This window comes from Petromyzon marinus, chromosome 41, assembly GCF_048934315.1.
Source record: "Petromyzon marinus isolate PM22_M1 ecotype Great Lakes invasive population chromosome 41, UKy_Petmar_22M1.pri1.0, whole genome shotgun sequence".
In the NCBI taxonomy this organism is placed as follows: Eukaryota; Metazoa; Chordata; class Hyperoartia; order Petromyzontiformes; family Petromyzontidae; genus Petromyzon; species Petromyzon marinus.
In genome coordinates this window covers 10,633,423-10,653,365 of record NC_133707.1, presented here as the reverse complement: position 1 = coordinate 10,653,365, position 19,943 = coordinate 10,633,423, and the positions used below count along the sequence as shown (strand labels likewise).

Below are 19,943 nucleotides of genomic sequence, written 5' to 3'. Positions count from 1 at the left end.
GATTGAAAACTCATTTCTTTAGAACTGCTTTTGGTTGTTGAGTTTGTTTTCCCTCTCCCGCACCTCCGATTATCGCGGCTGGGCTACGTACGGTGCGAAAGAAGTTCAACGCACACACACACAAACACTCATTCTGAATTTGAGTTGGCCATACATTCCGAATATTGGGCCACAGAGCTTGGGGCAATGGTTGCTGGCGCCAGTTCCTGCCGCCTTCCCCGCTTGTGGATCCTGGCTCTCTTGCTGCTGCTCCCTCGCCCGTCTCTGAGAGAGAAGAGAGCGGAGAGAGAGAGAGGAGAGAGGAGACTTGACTTTTAAACAACTTTTATTGCCGCCAGGAGCAAAAGCACTGGAGGCGATTTCGACATGAAATACACAAAGTCACCAGCAACACAAATGAAAATAAACGCTACAAATCCACGCGCTGTGGCGCTAAAAGCACCGCGCACAACACGAAAGAAAAGTCACGTGGCGGTGGTTGTGGTGGTGGTCATCGCGCACGCCACGGTGACGAGCGAGCGCTTCAGAAGGTGAACACGTGGAGGGTGCCGTCCACGCTGGTACAGAGGGCGAAGAGAGAGATAGCGGAGAGAGAGGAGAGAGCGGAGAGAGCGAAGAGAGAGATAGCGGAGAGAGAGGAGAGAGCGGAGAGAGAGGAGAGAGCGGAGAGAGAGGAGAGAGCGGAGAGAGCGAAGAGAGAGATAGAGGAGAGAGCGGAGAGAGAGGAGAGAGAGGAGAGAGCGGAGAGAGAGGAGAGAGCGGAGAGAGAGGAGAGAGCGGAGAGAGAGGAGAGCGCGTGTCGTGGCCAGCCCCATCGCCACCCAATCGCCAACACCCAGCACCATTCTCCACTCAGTGATGGTGGCGTCACCACGGCGCCTGTGCCAGGCTAGGTGCACTTTGAGGCTACCACGTGGAGTGTCGAAGGCTCGCTGACAGGAGGAGGGTCTCGGGACAGACCCAGGTGGTGCCACGGGTTGACCGACTGAGATGACCGGGTTGATGCACCAGCAGCTGTACCCCCTACTGTGCCAGGCTAGGTGCAGGAGGTCTCGGGACAGACCCAGGTGGTGCCACGGGTTGACCGACTGAGATGACCGGGTTGATGCACCACCACCTGTACCCCCTACTGTGCCAGGCTAGGTGCAGGAGGTCTCGGGACAGACCCAGCAGGTGCCACGGGTTGACCGACTGAGATGACCGGGTAGATGCACCGCCACCTGTACCCACGACTGTGCCAGGCTAGGTGCAGGAGGTCTCGGGACAGACCCAGGTGGTGCCACCGGTTGACCGACTGAGATGACCGGGTAGATGCACCACCACCTGTACCCACGACTGTGCCAGGCTAGGTGCAGGAGGTCTCGGGACAGACCCAGGTGGTGCCACGGGTTGACCGACTGAGATGACCGGGTTGATGCACCACCACCTGTACCCCCTACTGTGCCAGGCTAGGTGCAGGAGGTCTCGGGACAGACCCAGCAGGTGCCACGGGTTGACCGACTGAGATGACCGGGTAGATGCACCGCCACCTGTACCCACGACTGTGCCAGGCTAGGTGCAGGAGGTCTCGGGACAGACCCAGGTGGTGCCACCGGTTGACCGACTGAGATGACCGGGTAGATGCACCACCACCTGTACCCACGACTGTGCCAGGCTAGGTGCAGGAGGTCTCGGGACAGACCCAGGTGGTGCCACCGGTTGACCGACTGAGATGACCGGGTTGATGCACCACCACCTGTACCCCCTACTGTGCCAGGCTAGGTGCAGGAGGTCTCGGGAGAGACCCAGGTGGTGCCACGGGTTGACCGACGGAGATGACCGGGTAGATGCACCACCACCTGTACCCCCTACTGTGCCAGGCTAGGTGCAGGAGGTCTCGGGACAGACCCAGCAGGTGCCACCGGTAGACCGACTGAGATGACCGGGTAGATGCACCACCAGCTGTACCCACGACTGTGCCACCTTGCCGCACTGTAACCACCCGGCGCTCCGCTGCCCTCCGTTGTTGCTGGAGGGGCGACTGCCTCCAACAACCCAGCAGCGAAGCAGCGAAGCAGCAACAGCAGCAAGCGGCGTCCTCCACGAGCCTTCTCCTCCATCACCACCATCATCACCACCATCACCATCCCCACCATCACCATTGCCATCACCACCATCCCCACCACCACCATCACCATCCCCACCACCACCATCACCACCACCATCACCACCATCACCACCATCACCATCATCACCACCACCATCATCACCATCACCACCATCACCACCATCATCACCACCATCAACACCACCACCACCATCACCACCATCACCACCACCATCATCACCATCACCACCATCATCACCATCCCCACCATCACCACCATCACCACCACCATCATCACCATCCCCACCATCACCACCATCCCCACCATCACCACCATCCCCACCATCATCACCATCACCACCACCATCGTCACCATCACCACCACCATCATCACCATCCCCACCATCACCACCACCACTCCGCCCGCCTTTTGCGCGCACGCGAGGAATCGATCCTTCGATTCGCAAGACGGCTTCGTGCGAGCCGCGCGGATCGATTCACCGTGAAGGGAACGTCCGTGGTCAGGGGGCTGCCAACATCCGCCCGTGCAGCCGCCACTCATCATCATCATCAGTATCATCATCATCAGTATCATCATTCAGTATCATCATCATCAGTATCATCATCATCAGTATCATCATCATCAGTATCATCATCAGTATCATCATAATCATCAGTATCATCATCAGTATCATCATCAGTATCATCATCATCATCAGTATCATCAGTATCATCATCATCAGTATCATCATCAGTATCATCAGCAGCAGCAGTAGTAGCATCATCAGCAGCAGCATCAACAGTACCAGCAACAGTGTCATCATCAGTATCATCATCAGCAGCAGTATAATCGTCGTCACCATCACGACAACGATGAAGATGACGATGAAGATGACCGCGTGGTGCTGCTGCTGCTGGTGCCTCGCGGTCTGCGCGCTGCTGTCGCCCTGCGGGGCCGCCGCGAGCAAGGACGCGGCGGATGGACTTGGCACCGCCGGGGGAACGCTGAGTTTCCAGACGCCCGAGCTGAGCGACGAGGAAGGACACTCCCAGCACATGCCCCAGCACCTCCGCTGTGACGCGTGCCGAGCCATCGCCTACCAGGTACCCCCTTGTACAGAGGACCCCTTGGATAGGGACCCCCCTTGTACAGAGGACCCCCCCTGTATAGGGGACCTCTGCATAGAGAACCCCCCTGGATAGGGGTCCCCCCTAGATAGTGGACCATTGTATAGGGGACCCCCCTAGATAGGGGACCTGCATAGGGGAGCCCCTTGTACAGAAGACCCCCTGTATAGGGGACTTCTGCATAGAGGACGCCCCCTGGATAGGGGAGCCCTGTATAGGTGACCTCTGCATAGGGGAGCCCTGTATAGGGGGGTCCCCTGTATAGGTCCCACACACGTAGTGCCCGCGAGGGTTGTGAAATTGGTGAAGAAAGTTTGGAGCCGGTAACCGATTCCAGTGGTGATGATGCGAACTCACCGATTGTCTGGCGCGGTTCGTTTTACCATCGTGGTCAGTTTGAGAGGTGATGGGGGGGTGGGCCCTGGAGCTGCTCGCTCACGCCGCTTGAGCGAGCTCTCAGAGAGGGCGTTTGGCCTACTCCTCCACGCAGACCGGACGTGTTGGAAAGGGAGAGCCCACACCACACCACACCGCCCCACACCACACCACACCGCACCACACCGCACCACGCCGCACCACACCACACCACACCACACCGAACCACACCGCACCACACCACACCACACCGCACCACACCGCACCACACCGCACCACACCACACCGCACCACACCACACCACACCGCACCACACCACACTACACCACACCACACCACACCGCACCACACCACACCGAACCACACCGCACCACACCACACCACACCGCACCACACCACACCGAACCACACCGCACCACACCACACCACACCGCACCACACCGCACCACACCACACCGCACCACACCACACCACACCACACCGCACCACACCGCACCACACCACACCGCACCACACCACACCGCACCACACCACACCACACCGCACCACACCGCACCTGCGCGTCAACTGTGCCGGGTGGACAGAGGTGCCGCGCCGGGAGATGGAATCGAACCGGCGACCTCTGGCTTGCAGGTCCAGTGCGCTTGCAGGTCCAGTGCGCTCACCGTTTATGCCACCGTGGATAAGCAGCGCCACGCTTACTGATCTAGACATGTTTCCTTTATGCACTGTTGACAACTGATAACCGTTTTATTTTAAATTTGGTTACCTTGTCATGAAAAAGCCCGATGTTAACGACCCGCACAGATTCAACCACCCAGGTTACCCTACCTAGTGGACCACGTTACCCTCGTGTCACCGACCACGTGTCTTCGCCTACCCACGTGGGAGAGTCGGACTCATTCAACCTTGCCCCCCCCGCCCGCCCCCAGATGCAGGAGCACCTGAGCAGGGCCGTGCAGAAGAGGCCGAGCTGCCCGAGTCCGAACTGCTCGACACCATGGAGCAATGCTGCTCGCAGTCCTGGAACGAGTGAGACGCACCTCCACCACCTCCACCAACACCTCCACCACCTCCACCACCTCCACCAACACCTCCACCACCTCCACCACCTCCACCTCCTCCACCACCTCCACCACCTCCACCAACACCTCCACCAACACCTCCACCACCTCCACCTCCTCCACCAACACCTCCACCACCTCCACCACCTCCATCACCTCCACCACCTCCACCTCCTCCACCTCCTCCACCACCTCCACCACCTCCACCAACACCTCCACCACCTCCACCACCTCCACCACCTCCACCTCCACCAACACCTCCACCACCTCCACCTCCACCACCTCCATCAAAACCTCCACCACCTCCACCACCTCCACCACCACCTCCACCACCTCCACCACCTCCACCATCACCTCCACCACCTCCACCACCTCCACCACCTCCACCTCCACCATCTCCACCACCTCCACCACCTCCACCACCTCCATCACCTCCACCACCTCCATCACCTCCACCACCTCCACCACCTCCACCAACACCACCTCCACCTCCACCACCTCCACCACCTCCACCTCCACCACCTCCACCACCTCCATCACCTCCACCACCTCCACCACCTCCACCATCACCTCCACCTCCACCACCTCCACCACCTCCACCAACACCTCCACCACCTCCATCACCTCCACCACCTCTACCTCCACCACCTCCACCACCTCCACCAACACCTCCACCACCTCCACCACCTCCACCAACACCTCCACCACCTCCACCACCTCCACCACCTCTACCTCCACCACCTCCACCACCTCCACCAACACCTCCACCACCTCCACCAACACCTCCACCACCTCCACCACCTCCACCACCTCCACCTCCACCATCTCCACCACCTCCACCACCTCCATCACCTCCACCACCTCCATCACCTCCACCACCTCCACCACCTCCACCAACACCTCCACCACCTCCACCACCTCCACCACCTCCACCTCCACCATCTCCACCACCTCCACCACCTCCACCACCTCCATCACCTCCACCACCTCCATCACCTCCACCACCTCCACCACCTCCACCATCACCTCCACCACCTCCACCACCTCCACCTCCACCAACACCTCCACCACCTCCATCACCTCCACCACCTCTACCTCCACCACCTCCACCACCTCCACCTCCACCAACACTTCCACCACCTCCACCACCTCCACCAACACCTCCACCACCTCCACCACCTCGACCACCTCTACCTCCACCACCTCCACCACCTCCACCAACACCTCCACCACCTCCACCACCTCCACCAACACCTCCACCACCTCCACCACCTCCACCAACACCTCCACCACCTCCACCACCTCCACCTCCACCAACACCTCCACCACCTCCACCACCTCCACCTCCACCAACACCTCCACCACCTCCACCATCTCCACCACCTCCACCACGTCCATCACCTCCACCACCTCCATCACCTCCACCACCTCCGTCACCTCCACCACCTCCGTCACCTCCACCACCTCCACCACCTCCACCACCTCCATCACCTCCACCACCTCCACCACCTCCGTCACCTCCACCACCTCCACCACCTCACCACCTCCATCACCTCCACCAACTCCACCACCTTCATCACCTCCACAACCTCCGTGACCTCCACCACCTCCATCACCTCCACCACCTCCGTCACCTCCACCACCTCCACCACCTCCACCACCTCCATCATCTCCACCACCTCCACCACCTCTACTACCTCCACCACCTCCACCACCTCCACCAACACCTCCACCACCTCCACTACCTCCACCACCTCCACCTCCACCAACACCTCCACCACCTCCACCACCACCTCCACCTCCACCACCTCCACCTCCACCACCTCCACCATCTCCACCACCTCCAACACCTCCACCACCTCCACCAACTCCACCACCTCCATCAACCCAACCACCTCCACCTCCACCAACACCTCCACCTCCACCACCTCCACCACCTCCACCACCTCTACCACCTCCACCACCTCCACCTCCACCACCTCCACCACCTCCACTACCTCCATCTCCACCACCTCCACCATCTCCACCACCTCCAACACCTCCACCACCACCACCACCTCCACCACTTCCACCTCCACCATCTCCACCACCTCCACCACCTCCACCACCTCCATCACCTCCACCACCTACACCACCTCCACCAACACCTCCACCACCTCCACCTCCACCACCTCCACCTCCACCATCTCCACCACCTCCACCACCTCCACCACCTCCATCACCTCCACCACCTCCATCACCTCCACCACCTTCACCACCTCCACCACCTCCACCATCACCTCCACCACCTCCACCACCTCCACCACCTCCACCAACACCTCCACCACCTCCATCACCTCCACCACCTCTACCTCCACCACCTCCACCACCTCCACCACCTCCACCAACACCTCCACCACCTCCAACACCTCCACCTCCACCAACACCTCCACCACCTCCACCACCTCCACCACCTCTATTTCCACCACCTCCACCACCTCCACCAACACCTCCACCACCTCCACCACCTCCACCAACACCTCCACCACCTCCACCACCTCCACCTACACCAACACCTCCACCACCTCCACCACCTCCACCTCCACTAACACCTCCACCACCTCCACCATCTCCATCACCTCCACCACGTCCATCACCTCCACCACCTCCATCACTTCCACCACCTCCGTCACCTCCACCACCTCCACCACCTCCACCACCTGCGTCACCTCCACCACCTCCACCACCTCCACCACCTCCATCACCTCCACCACCTCCACCACCTCCACCACCTTCATCACCTCCACAACCTCCGTCACCTCCACCACCTCCATCACCTCCACCATCTCCGTCACCTCCACCACCTCCACCACCTCCACCACCTCCATCACCTCCATCACCTCCACCACCTCTACTACCTCCATCACCTCCACCACCTCCACCACCTCCACCACCTTCATCACCTCCACAACCTCCGTCACCTCCACCACCTCCATCACCTCCACCACCTCCACCACCTCCACCACCTCCATCACCTCCACCACCTCCACCACCTCCACCACCTCTACTACCTCCATCACCTCCACCACCTCCACCACCTCCATCACCTCCACCACCTCCACCACCTCCACCACCTCTACTACCTCCATCACCTCCACCACCTACATCACCTCCACCACCTCCACCACCTCCACCAACACCTCCACCACCTCCACCACCTCCACCAACACCTCCTCCACCACCTCCACCTCCACCACCTCCACCACCTCCACCATCACCTCCACCACCTCCACCTCCACCACCTCCACCAACACCTCTACCACCTCCACCACCTCCTCCACCTCCACCCACCTCCACCACCTCACCTCCACCTCCACCACCTCCACCAACACTCCACCACCTCCATCACCTCCACCACCTCTACCTCCACCACCTCCACCACCTCCACCTCCACCAACACCTCCACCACCTCCACCAACACCTCCACCACCTCCACCACCTCCACCACTTCCACCACCTCTACCTCCACCACCTCCACCACCTCCACCAACACCTCCACCACCTCCACCACCTCCACCAACACCTCCACCACCTCCACCCCTCCCACCTCCACAACACCTCCACCACCTCCACCACCTCCACCAACACCTCTACCACCTCCACCACCTCCACCAACACCTCCACCACCTCCATCACCTCCACCACCTCCATCACCTCCACCACCTCCGTCACCTCCACCACCTCCACCACCTCCACCACCTCCATCACCTCCACCACCTCCGTCACCTCCACCACCTCCACCACCTCCACCACCTCTACTACCTCCATCACCTCCACCACCTCCACCACCTCCACCACCTCATCACCTCCACAACCTCCGTCACCTCCACCACCTCCATCACCTCCACCACCTCCGTCACCTCCACCACCTCCACCACCTCCACCACCTCCATCACCTCCACCACCTCTACTACCTCCATCACCTCCACCACCTGCACCACCTCCACCACCTTCATCACCTCCACAACCTCCGTCACCTCCACCACCTCCATCACCTCCACCACCTCCGTCACCTCCACCACCTCCACCACCTCCACCACCTCCATCACCTCCACCACCTCCACCACCTCCACCACCTCTACTACCTCCATCACCTCCACCACCTCCACCACCTCCACCACCTCCACAACCTCCGTCACCTCCACCACCTCCGCCACCTCCACCACCTCCGTCACCTCCACCACCTCCATCACCTCCACAACCTCCATCACCTCCATTACCTCCACAACCTCCATCACCTCCACCACCTCCATCACCTCCACTACCTCCATCACCTCCACCACCTCCATCACCTCCACAACCTCCGTCACCTCCACCATCTCCATCACCTCCACCACCTCCATCACCTCCACAACCTCCGCCACCTCCACCACCTCCATCACCTCCACCACCTCCATCACCTCCACCACCTCCGTCACATCCACCACCTCCATCACCTCCACCATCTCCGTCACCTCCACCACCTCCGTCACCTCCACCACCTCCATCACCTCCACCATCTCTGCCACCTCAACCACCTCCGTCACCTCCACCATCTCCGTCACCTCCACCATCTCCGCCACCTCCACCACCTCCGTCACCTCCACCACCTCCATCACCTCCACCACCTCCACCACCTCCATCACCTCCACCACCTCCGTCACCTCCACCACCTCCGTCACCTCCACCACCTCCACCACCTCCACCACCTCCGTCACCTCCACCACTTCCATCACCTCCACCACCTCCGTCACCTCCACCACCTCTCTCACCTCCACCACTCTCCGTCACCTCCACCACCTCCATCACCTCCACCACCTCCGCCACCTCCACCACCTCCGTCACCTCCACCACCTCCGTCACCTCCACCACCTCCACCACCTCCATCACCTCCACCACCTCCATCACCTCCACCACCTCCGTCACCTCCACTCCTCTTTGCAGATCTTCTCCAAGTCATTCAGGTTTCGAGGATGATGTTTGGTAACGCGAACCTTCAGCTCCCTCCACAGATTTAATATGGGATTAAGGTCTGGAGACTGGCTAGGTCACCCCAGGACCTTAATGTGCTTCTTCTTGAGCCACTCCTTTGTTGCCATGGCCGTGTGTTTTGGGTCATTGTCATGCTGGAATACCCATTCACGACCTATTTTCAATGCCCTGGCTGAGGGAAGGAGGTTCTCACCCAATATTTGACGGTACATGGCCCCGTCCATCGTCCCTTTGATGCGGTGAAGTTGTCCTGTCCCCTTAGCAGAAAAACACCCCCAAAGCATAATGTTTCCACCTCCATGTTTGACGGTGGGGATGGTGTTCTTGGGGTCATAGGCAGCATTCCTCCTCCTCCAAACACGGCGAGTTGAGTTGATGCCAAAGAGCTCCATTTTAGTCTCATCTGACCACAACACTTTCACCCAGTTGTCCTCTGAATCATTCAGATGTTCATTGGCAAACTTCAGACGGGCATGTATATGTGCGCTGCAGGATTTCAGTCCTTCATGGCGTAGTGTGTTGCCAATTGTTTTCTTGGTGAATATGGTCCCAGCTGCCTTGAGATCATTGACAAGATCCTCCCATGTAGTTCTGGGCTGATTCCTCACCGTTCTCATGATTATTGCAACTCCACGAGGTGAGATCTTGCATGGAGCCCCAGGCCGAGGGATATTGACAGTGTTTCTTCCATTTGCGAATAATCGCACCAACTGTTGTCACCTTCTCACCAAGCTGCTTGGCAATAGTCTTGTAGCCCATTCCAGCCTTGTGTAGGTCTACAATCTTGTCCCTGACATCCTTGGAGAGCTCTTTGGTCTTGGCCATGGTGGAGAGTTTGGAATCTGATTGATTGATTGCTTCTGTGGACAGGTGTCTTTTATACAGGTAACAAGCTGAGATTAGGATCACTCCCTTTAAGAGTGTGCTCCTAATCTCAGCTCGTTACCTGTATAAAAGACACCTGGGAGCCAGAAATCTTTCTGATTGAGAGGGGGTTAAATACTTATTTCCCTCATTAAAATGCAAATCAATTTATAACATTTTTGACATGCGTTTTTCTGGATTATTTTGTTGTTATTCTGTCTCTCACTGTTCAAATAAACCTACCATTAAAATTAAATACTGATCATTTCTTTGTCAGTGGGCAAACGTACAAAATCAGCAGGGGATCAACTACTTTTTTCCCTCACTGTACACCCTCTCCACCATCTCCATCACCTACACCATCTCCACTATCGCCATAACCTACACCATCTCCATCACCTCCACCATCTCCATCACCTACACCATCTCCACCATCATCACCTACACCATCTCCATCACATAAATCATCTCCATCATCTCCGCGCTTTCCAGCAACTCGCATTGAAAGTCAGGCTCGCTTGAACCAACGCCCGTTGAACTGCCGGACGCTCGAGGTATAAACGCCATAAATGTAATGCTGAGCAACACAACATAACCATTAACCTCGTTGCGGACAATATAAGTGACACAATAACGAAGCAGTCATTCGCCTCCTTCCCAGATCCTTGGCTCCGCAATATAAAACACGCACGTGGCACGTGGCACGCGGCACGCGGCACAACCCCTGCGTTGCTGGTGGTGGTTGGTGGTGGTGGTGGGGAGCGGTGGTGAAGCGGTTAGCGTGCTGCGCCATGAACCTGGGCCACCCGAGTTTGATTCCCGCTCATGGCCAACACCAGTGACGATGATCTGAAACGGTCTTGGGCCTCCCCTAGGTCGACTCAGCCTCATTTGAGTACCTGGGGCGGTGTGTAAACATCGCCACTGGAGAGACAAAGGCGGACGTGCGTGGTGCCGGCCACCCACCCCCTCGTGTGCTGTTCCGGCCTTCATAGCTGCTCGCTAACAGCACTCGCCCCTACAGTCTGTCAAGGCTACACGGGGGAGCTTTGTCTTTGGTGGGCCAGGTCAGGCCACGGGCGCCGTAGTGACACCGCCCGTGAGTCACGTGGTGACGGCGAGTGGCCAGGGGGGGGGTCGTTTGTATTGGGTGCCGTCGTGAAGCGTCGGGGAGATTTTGACTTTAAACTTCCGGGACTGCAGGAATTCATATTCTTGGGTTCTTTCGGTAAAGTCACGTAGATTAAAAAAAACAATAATCATATATTTAAAATAAAATAATTCTATCTACGTGACTCCACCGAAAGAACCAAAGACGACGTTGGGGAGACATTGAAGACGGACAGGCGTGCGGTGGTGGTGTTTGGGCCAACGTGGCCGTGTCACGTTGCAGATGTTCGCCATGGACACCCCACACCACCACCACAACCACCACCACCAGCAGCGGCAGCAGCAGAACGCCCACGGGCAGCAGTTATCGCCACTGCTTGCACGCCGCGTTAGCCAACAATGAATGTTGTGGGGGGGGGGGGGTGAAACGTTGCTCGCGTTACAGGCCAGGCTGGACAGGCGCTAGTCGTGACCCTTGCAGGCACGCGCGTGTCACGCGCTCGGTCTCGTGACCCTCAGACGGCGGTGGCGGGCGCCGTGTCACGTGTCCCGTCGCGTTGCGTCACAAACCCGGGCACCCATGATCCTACACGGGGCGACACGGGGAGGGGAGGGAGGGAGCCTCATTGTCTCTCGACATCGTGAGGTCCCCACCAGTGTTGCGTTACAGCTGGTGAGACATTGCACGCTAATATCGCGGTGTGCGCGTGTTTTGTGTGTAAATAGCTCGGTGGACTTTGCGTGGCAGGATCGGGACGGTGTCGTGTTTTATTTGTCTTTGTTGTTTACCTGTCTTGTACTTTGCACTCCTGCCGTGTGTTTTTGAACACGTTTGTTGGTGTCACGTTCTTACCGGCGCCGACTGGGCATCTGTAAAAAAAGAGCTTTATAGCTCATCGGATTCCTGCAGTCTAAATACATATTCTGATTCTGTGTGTGCATGTCGTAGTGTCGCTGTTAACGCTACGCTGCACTACGAACCCGGCGACCCGGGTTCGATTCCAACACCCAGTGACGATTATCAGAATCGGACATGGGCCTCCCCTAGGTCGACTCAGCTTCAAATGAGTACCTGGTGCGGTGTGTAGTAAACATCGCCACTGGGGAGACAAAGGCGGCCGGGCGTGGTGCTGGCCACCCACCCCCTCGTGTGCCACCGTGCCGGCACGTGCGCATGTATCACCACTCGCGTGTATGTACATAGTGTTGTATGTGTATATACGCATATAGAGCAGTTTGTGCATGTACAAACTAGTTATCGTGTGACTAAGGCGGCCGGGCATGCTGCTGCTGCTGCTGGCCGTTCCGGGTCTTCATCGCTGTTCGCTGACAGCACTTGCCCCAACAGTCTGTCACAGGCTACACGAGGGAGGGGAATCGTTGTCTTTGTGTGCGTGCAGCTACGGGGTGAAGGAGCTGAGCGGGCAGAAGCGCTTGTCGGGACCCGGCCTGGAGGCGCAGGACGCGATGGGGATGATGATGGGCGGTGGGAAGTGGCCGTTCAGGTGAGTGGCGAGCGGCACGGCCATCGGTCTATCCTCCTCCTCCTCCCTGTCCTCGTTGGTCTCTCAACGAGGAGCGCAGAAGCGTTACAACTGCAGCTTCGTGACCACGCGGAACACCTTGATATTCACTACGATGATGAATGTCTGTGTGTCCCGCGCGTGACGTCACTCCACGTCGGCCAGCCCCCCCTCATTAATAATCATGAACGGGTTACGTCCTCCACATGGACTCCCACCTCATTAATAATCATGAGCGGGTGACGTCAGTCCGCATGAAGAACCCCTCCCCCTCATTAATAATCATGAGCGGGTGACGTCGCTCCGCATGAAGAACCCCTCCCCCTCATTAATAATCATGAGCGGGTGACGTCACTCCGCATGAAGAACCCCTCCCCCTCATTAATAATAATTATCGGGTGACGTCACTCCACACGGGGGGGGGCGAGGCGCCTCCTCCCCCCTCCTCGGCGTCAAGTGACAACCCTCACTACAAAGGCAGAACCCTCACGTCATCACGTGATCTCCGTCACGCTGTTGTTGAGACATCAAAGTAAAAATGACGTCACTCCACATGCGCTCCCCCTCATTATTATTCACGTGTGCCTGGAGTTTTTGACGAACGCAGAAGAAGGTCGAGCGGCTATGATAATTTTTTTACGCAAATTCGCTTTCAATTTTTACATATCTTTGTAGAAAGTGAAGGCAATAAATAATTACACGCCGCATCACAGTGCATTTGATGTCTTTATCTATTTCTTTGGCACGTCCAACAAAAGGTAAGTCTATCACGACGTGATATTCATTGCACGTTGCACGTTGCTTCGTTGTTTTAGGAGCTCGTGTGCTAACCGACCCGTGTGAGGCTTTGTGTTTCCCCTTTCGAGTTCACGAATCGCTCGTTCATCAGAATCACTCGACTGAATTTTTTAACTTCGATTGAAACTCCCCTGTCGTCGCATTGTCACTTCCGCCGTCACGCTGTCACTCAGCCACGTGGTCACTCAGCCACGTGGTCACTCAGCCACGTGGTCACTCAGCCACTCTGTCACTCAGCCACGCTGTCACTCAGCCACTCTGTCACTCAGCCACTCTGTCACTTAGCCACGTGGTCACGCAACCACTCTGTCACTCAGCCACTCTGTCACTCAGCCACGTTTTCACTCAGCCACGTGGTCACTCAGCCACGCTGTCACTCAGCCACTCTGTCACTCAGCCACTCTGTCACTTAGCCACGTGGTCACTCAGCCACGTGGTCACTCAGCCACGTGGTCACTCAGCCACGTGGTCACTCAGCCACGTGGTCACTCAGCCACGCTGTCACTCAGCCACTCTGTCACTCAGCCACTCTGTCACTTAGCCACGTGGTCACGCAACCACTCTGTCACTCAGCCACTCTGTCACTCAGCCACGTTTTCACTCAGCCACGTGGTCACTAAGCCACGCTGTCACTCAGCCACTCTGTCACTCAGCCACTCTGTCACTTAGCCACGTTTTCACTCAGCCACGCTGTCACTCAGCCACACGGTCACTCAGCCACGTGGTCACTCAGCCACGTGGTCACTCAGCCACGTGGTCACTCAGCCACTCTGTCACTCAGCCACACGGTCACTCAGCCACATGGTCACTCAGCTACTCTGTCACTCAGCCACGTGGTCACTCAGCCACGTGGTCACTCAGCCACGCTGTCACTCAGCCACTCTGTCACTCAGCCACGTGGTCACTCAGCCACGTGGTCACTCAGCCACTCTGTCACTCAGCCACGTGGTCACTCAGCCACTCTGTCACTCAGCCACTCTGTAACTCAGCCACGTGGTCACTCAGCCACGCTGTCACTCAGCCACTCTGTCACTCAGCCACGCGGTCACTCAGCCACGTGGTCACTCAGCCACGTGGTCACTCAGCCACTCTGTCACTCAGCCACGTGGTGTGTCTCCTTGCGCAGGCTGCTGCAGATGTGCCACGCGCTGCTGGGCGAGCTGGGCGAGGAGGAGATCTACGCCGCGTTCCGCTCGGCAGCGCCGCCGGGCCAGGGGCTGGCGCCGTGGCTGTGCCAGCGCGACTGTGGCGCCCAGGGGGCGGCACAACGAGACGTCACGCCGCTGTCGAGAGAGCACACCGAGATGTGACACCCACACTGACACGTGACATCCACACTGTGACACCCACACTGGGACACCCACACTGTGACACCCGCACTGTGACACCCACACTGTGACACCCACACTGGGACACTCACACTGTGACACCCGCACTGTGACACCCACACTGGGACACTCACACTGTGACACCCACACTGTGACACCCACACTGTGACACCCACACTGGGACACTCACACTGTGACACCCGCACTGTGACACCCACACTGGGACACTCACACTGTGACACCCACACTGTGACACCCACACTGTGACACCCACACTGTGACACCCACACTGTGACACCCGCACTGTGACACCCACACTGAGACAGCACAACGACACGTGACACCCACACTTTGACACGTACTGGGACACCACACCGACACGTTACACAACCGTCATTAACCACTAAGTGGCGGTGACGTCACCACGACGCTTGTGCCAGGCCATGTGCACCTTGAGGCTACGTGAAGTTTCGAACGCCCACTGGCAGGAGGTCACGGGGCAGACCCAGGTGCCACGGGTCGACTGACTGAGATGAGTGGCTGATGCACCACCTGTGCCCCCTACTGTGTCAACCTGCTGTGCTTTAGCCACACGGCGCTCTGCTCGTTGTTGTGAGCGTCGCTCCGCCGCCCTCCGTTGTTGTTGGAGGGCGACTACCTCCAACTGCCCAGTAGCGTCCTTCACGAGCCTCCTCCACAGAGGCCGATCTTCACACCGCTGGTACCAGTCATCGGCAAGTCCACTCAGCTCCACGTCCTCCTGTACCACATCACTCCATCTCTTCTCTAGCCCGTGCCGCGCCCGTTTATCCCCCTCGATCCGGCCAAACAAAGGCTGTTTCGGCATGCGGTGGCTGGGCATGCGGGCTACATGACCCAGCCATCGCAGCCTTGCCTGCCGGAGGAGCTCACCGATGGGACCATGCCCAGATCTTTCAAAGATTTGTGAGCTCCTCACACAATCCAGCCTGGTTAAACCCATGATGGATCGTAGGCTGGCTAGCCTAAATGTTTCTAACCGGCGAAGATGTTCCATTAGGGGGGTCCACGTTTCGCAAGCGTAGAGAAGTGAGGGAATGACCGTGGCCGAGAAGACCTGAAGCTTAGTGCGGAGCGACAGACCAGGAAACTTCCACACAACGTTACGCAACTGATGAAAAGATATTGCTGCTCGACTGTTTCGGAGTGAGATCTCTGCTGTTAAACTGGAGCGGTCATAAGCACACTGCCCAGGTATGGGAGTTGTGGGGGTGGAGTGTCCGATGGTACAAAATACCCAGGCAGGTGCTTAGTTTTGGTGGGGCTGATGGTAAGGCTCCATCTCTTAGCGGCACGCTCCAGTCTCAGCAGCAGCGTCTCCAACTCCGCCTCTGAATGAGCAACTATTACCAAATCATCGGCATACATAATGTGGTTGAGCAATAGGGAGCCATCCCTTGACCGCACCCGGGCATTGATCAGCCTCCCATTATATCTGTACAATATGGAGATTCCCCCGGTACAGCTATTGAAGGCTTCACGAATTACGTGGTCAAAATAGATGTTAAATAATGTGGGAGCCAGACGACATCCCTGTCACACCCCAAGGTGTACAGGGAATGGCTCTGATTCCCAGCCACGTAGTTTTACCCGGGCCCGCTCACCATCATGAAGGTCCTTATTGATCGTGAGCAGAGGGTCAGGGACTCCAAAAGCACGAAGAACAACCCAGAGCCCAGGCCTACTGATGGTATCATAGGCCTTGACCAGGTCAATAAAGCAGAGATGTAGGTCTTGCTGGAATTCCCTATACCTCTGCTGTAGCAGACGGACAGAAAATATGGCATCTGTGCAGGACCGCCCTTTCCTGAAACTGCATTGGGGTTCCGCAAGCCTCTCCTCAGCGTGCCTGGCAAGGCGATGTTGAATAATCATTAGCAGGACCTTTCCCGGCACACTGAGGAGTGAGATGCCCTGTAGTTGTTACAGTCTGTGCGGTCTCCCTTCTTAAAGAGGGGGACCACCAGGGCATCCTTCCCATTCTGCGGAACCTGTCCAGTGGTCCAGACTTTTGTTATGATGTCATATAGGGCAGTCTGTGCACAAACGCCACCCTCCCTCAGCATTTCGCTTGGGAGATCATCTCTACCCGGTGCCTTTCCTGGTCTGAGACTCCGGATCACAATAGTACTTCCTCAACAGATGGCACCTCAGCCAGCCACTCGCAGGGGGTGACTTCTTCCAATATTTGAGGCACTACAGCCTCAGCATGGTCATCCCCAGTTTGCGCCCCGATGTTTTCCTGACTGAGGGAGTTCCCCTCCCCCAGGACCTCAGAAATGCTCAGCAAATATGCAAACCTGTTCCTGGGGGTCGGAGATTAGATCACCGTTCTTTCCCCTAATTATGGTAATAGGTGTGGCGCTGCAGGTTACTTTTTTGATGGAGTTAAATTGAGATTTATGGTCGCGGGCCACTGAGGCAGACTCCATCTCCTCAGCAACCCACGACCACCACCCATCCTTGCAGCGCCTCACGGCTCTCCGAACCTCCGAGCGAAGGCTGCGGTATGCCTCCTCATTCTCTGACGTGGGATTCTGTAGCCGATGACAGTGGGCCTGGCGCTTTTTCTCAACCATCCTGAACACCTCTTGTCAGCCAGGGTCTCTGGAGAGGTCTGGACCGCGTACCCAAAGCAGCCATTGCAGCTGCATGAGTCACAGTCCTAAACCTCGCCCATTTACCCTCGACATCAGGAGGAGTGGGGGACGATGCCAACCCCAGCCGCACGCGATGATGAAATTCTCGCTTGCAACTTTCATCAGGTAACTGAGACCAGGCCACTTTAGGTTGGAATGGGGTCCTGGGTGTACACCCACCACTGGAGTGGAAGAATGGCAAGCGCATCTTACAGATGACTAGTCGATGGTCAGAGGGCAGATCAGCTTCACGGTAGGTCCTGGTGTCAAGGACTTGGGCTCGCATCCGCTGGTCCATCATTATGTAGTCCAGCAGATGTTCTTGCTTGGACCCGGCATGCATCCATGATGTTGTGTGGATACGCCGATGCCGGAACAGCGTGTTGGTAATTACAAACCCATGGGCTGCACAAAAATCTAGCAGCCTCCTACTGTTGTTATTGAGCTGATCTGGCCCATGCCCTCCAATCACTCCAGACCAGGTGCCAGCATCATGACCAACTCGGGCATTGAAGTCACCCAACAAGATGACTCTATCTCGAGGGGCCACTTCAGCCAGCACCTGTGACAGGAGGTCATAGAAGGCATCTGACTCATCGGCTTTGCCTGCATCCCTCCACGGATGTTCATCTTCGGTGGGGGCATAAGTAACCACGACCACCACTCCTCACCTCCGATTGATGGGAAAGCAAGCCCAAAGTACCCTGGGCTTACAGCTTTCCACACCTTACCGCCACGCTCCCACGCACCCTTCATTCTTTTGTTCAAAAGAAGAGCCACACCCTGTTGCTTGGCAGTCTGCTGCCCCGAGTAGAGGACTGTCCACCCCTCATGGTGGCAGAAGACAGAACCAGTCTACCGGACGTCCTGAATGCCACAGAGATCCAGGTGGCACCGGTCCAGCTCCCGACAGAGGAGTGACAGCTTCTCCTCCGCAGTGAGCGTTCAAACATTCCACGTCGCCACACGAAGTGGCTTTTCTTTGTTTCTGGAGGAGCCCCGAGGGTAGATATTCAATCTCCTGGCTCCGCCAATTGGGGTTTGGCCAGGAGACGTCATAGACGCCTGGCCCCCCGAGGCCTCCGGCACAAGCTTATTAGTTACATATTTAAGTCGTAGTTTCGTGGCAATTAATTGAAGGTGGAGGGGTTACCAGCCCCTCGCACCTGTCCAGAGCCCCCGTTTAGCCACTGTGGTGGTCACAGACGCCATGAGGGGAGGGGCCAATCGGAATTGGCCCTCCCCCCACAGCACTGTCCACGACAGAGTTGCCTGTCTGGCACCGCGAGGAGGTCGGGGGTTGTTTTGCCACACGACACGTGACACCCACACTGTGACAGCTCACCGACACGTGACACCCACACCGTGACACCCGACACGTGACACCCGCACCGAGACACCCGCACACCGACACGTGACACCCGACACCCGCGCTGGGCACTCCGAGTGGTTGGCGCCGCCACGTGGTCGAGGCGCGACATCGCGCGCGGCGTCACGGGCGTTCGGGGCCGACTCCGCGGGAGGCCGCAGAGGTCGCCGATGTCTCCGCGCGTCGGGATCGCAGGAATGTTCGAGCGATTTAACAGTCGATGGGGTTAGGGATGTGGCGAAGTTTTACAAATAAAAACAAGAGGATGCATCTTTTAGCCACTCCAAACCCTCGGAATCTCTGCGCGGAAGGGATTCTCATTTCGCAAGGCCGTTTGTTCGTCTTCTATGCAAAGGAAATCGGTCAAACATCCTCCCCGTCCACCTGCCGTGCACGGCGAGCGCTGTGAATATTTAACTCTTAATATAAAGGTGAACAATGGGACATCAGCTTGCGTCTGGGTTCTTTCCGTCTGTGTGTGCGCGTGCATGCAAGCGGAGAGTTTCCCATACCTGGGCAGTGTGCTAATGACCGGCTCCAGTTTAACAGCAGAGGTCTCACTCCGAATCAGTCGAGCGGCAATATCTTTTCATCGGTTGCGTAACGCTGT

General features: G+C 57.6%; 1 protein-coding gene and 1 long non-coding RNA gene across 2 annotated transcripts in view; both read left to right on the top strand.

Annotated features, from left to right (window-relative positions):
- LOC142930562 (uncharacterized) overlaps positions 1-19,777 on the top strand; it is a 29,584-nt gene extending 9,807 nt beyond the window's left edge. The window contains exon 2 of the long non-coding RNA XR_012946523.1: positions 16,520-19,777. This is a non-coding gene — a long non-coding RNA (uncharacterized LOC142930562). The remainder of the gene's footprint in view (positions 1-16,519) is intronic.
- MZB1 (marginal zone B and B1 cell specific protein) lies at positions 2,550-19,777 on the top strand. The gene is given in 5 exon segments (XM_032969409.2): positions 2,550-3,190; positions 4,522-4,557; positions 4,560-4,621; positions 13,038-13,142; positions 15,085-19,777. Coding segments are annotated over 5 exon segments (618 nt in total). The 5' UTR covers positions 2,550-2,959; the 3' UTR covers positions 15,269-19,777.
- Positions 19,778-19,943: the final 166 nt, after the last annotated feature.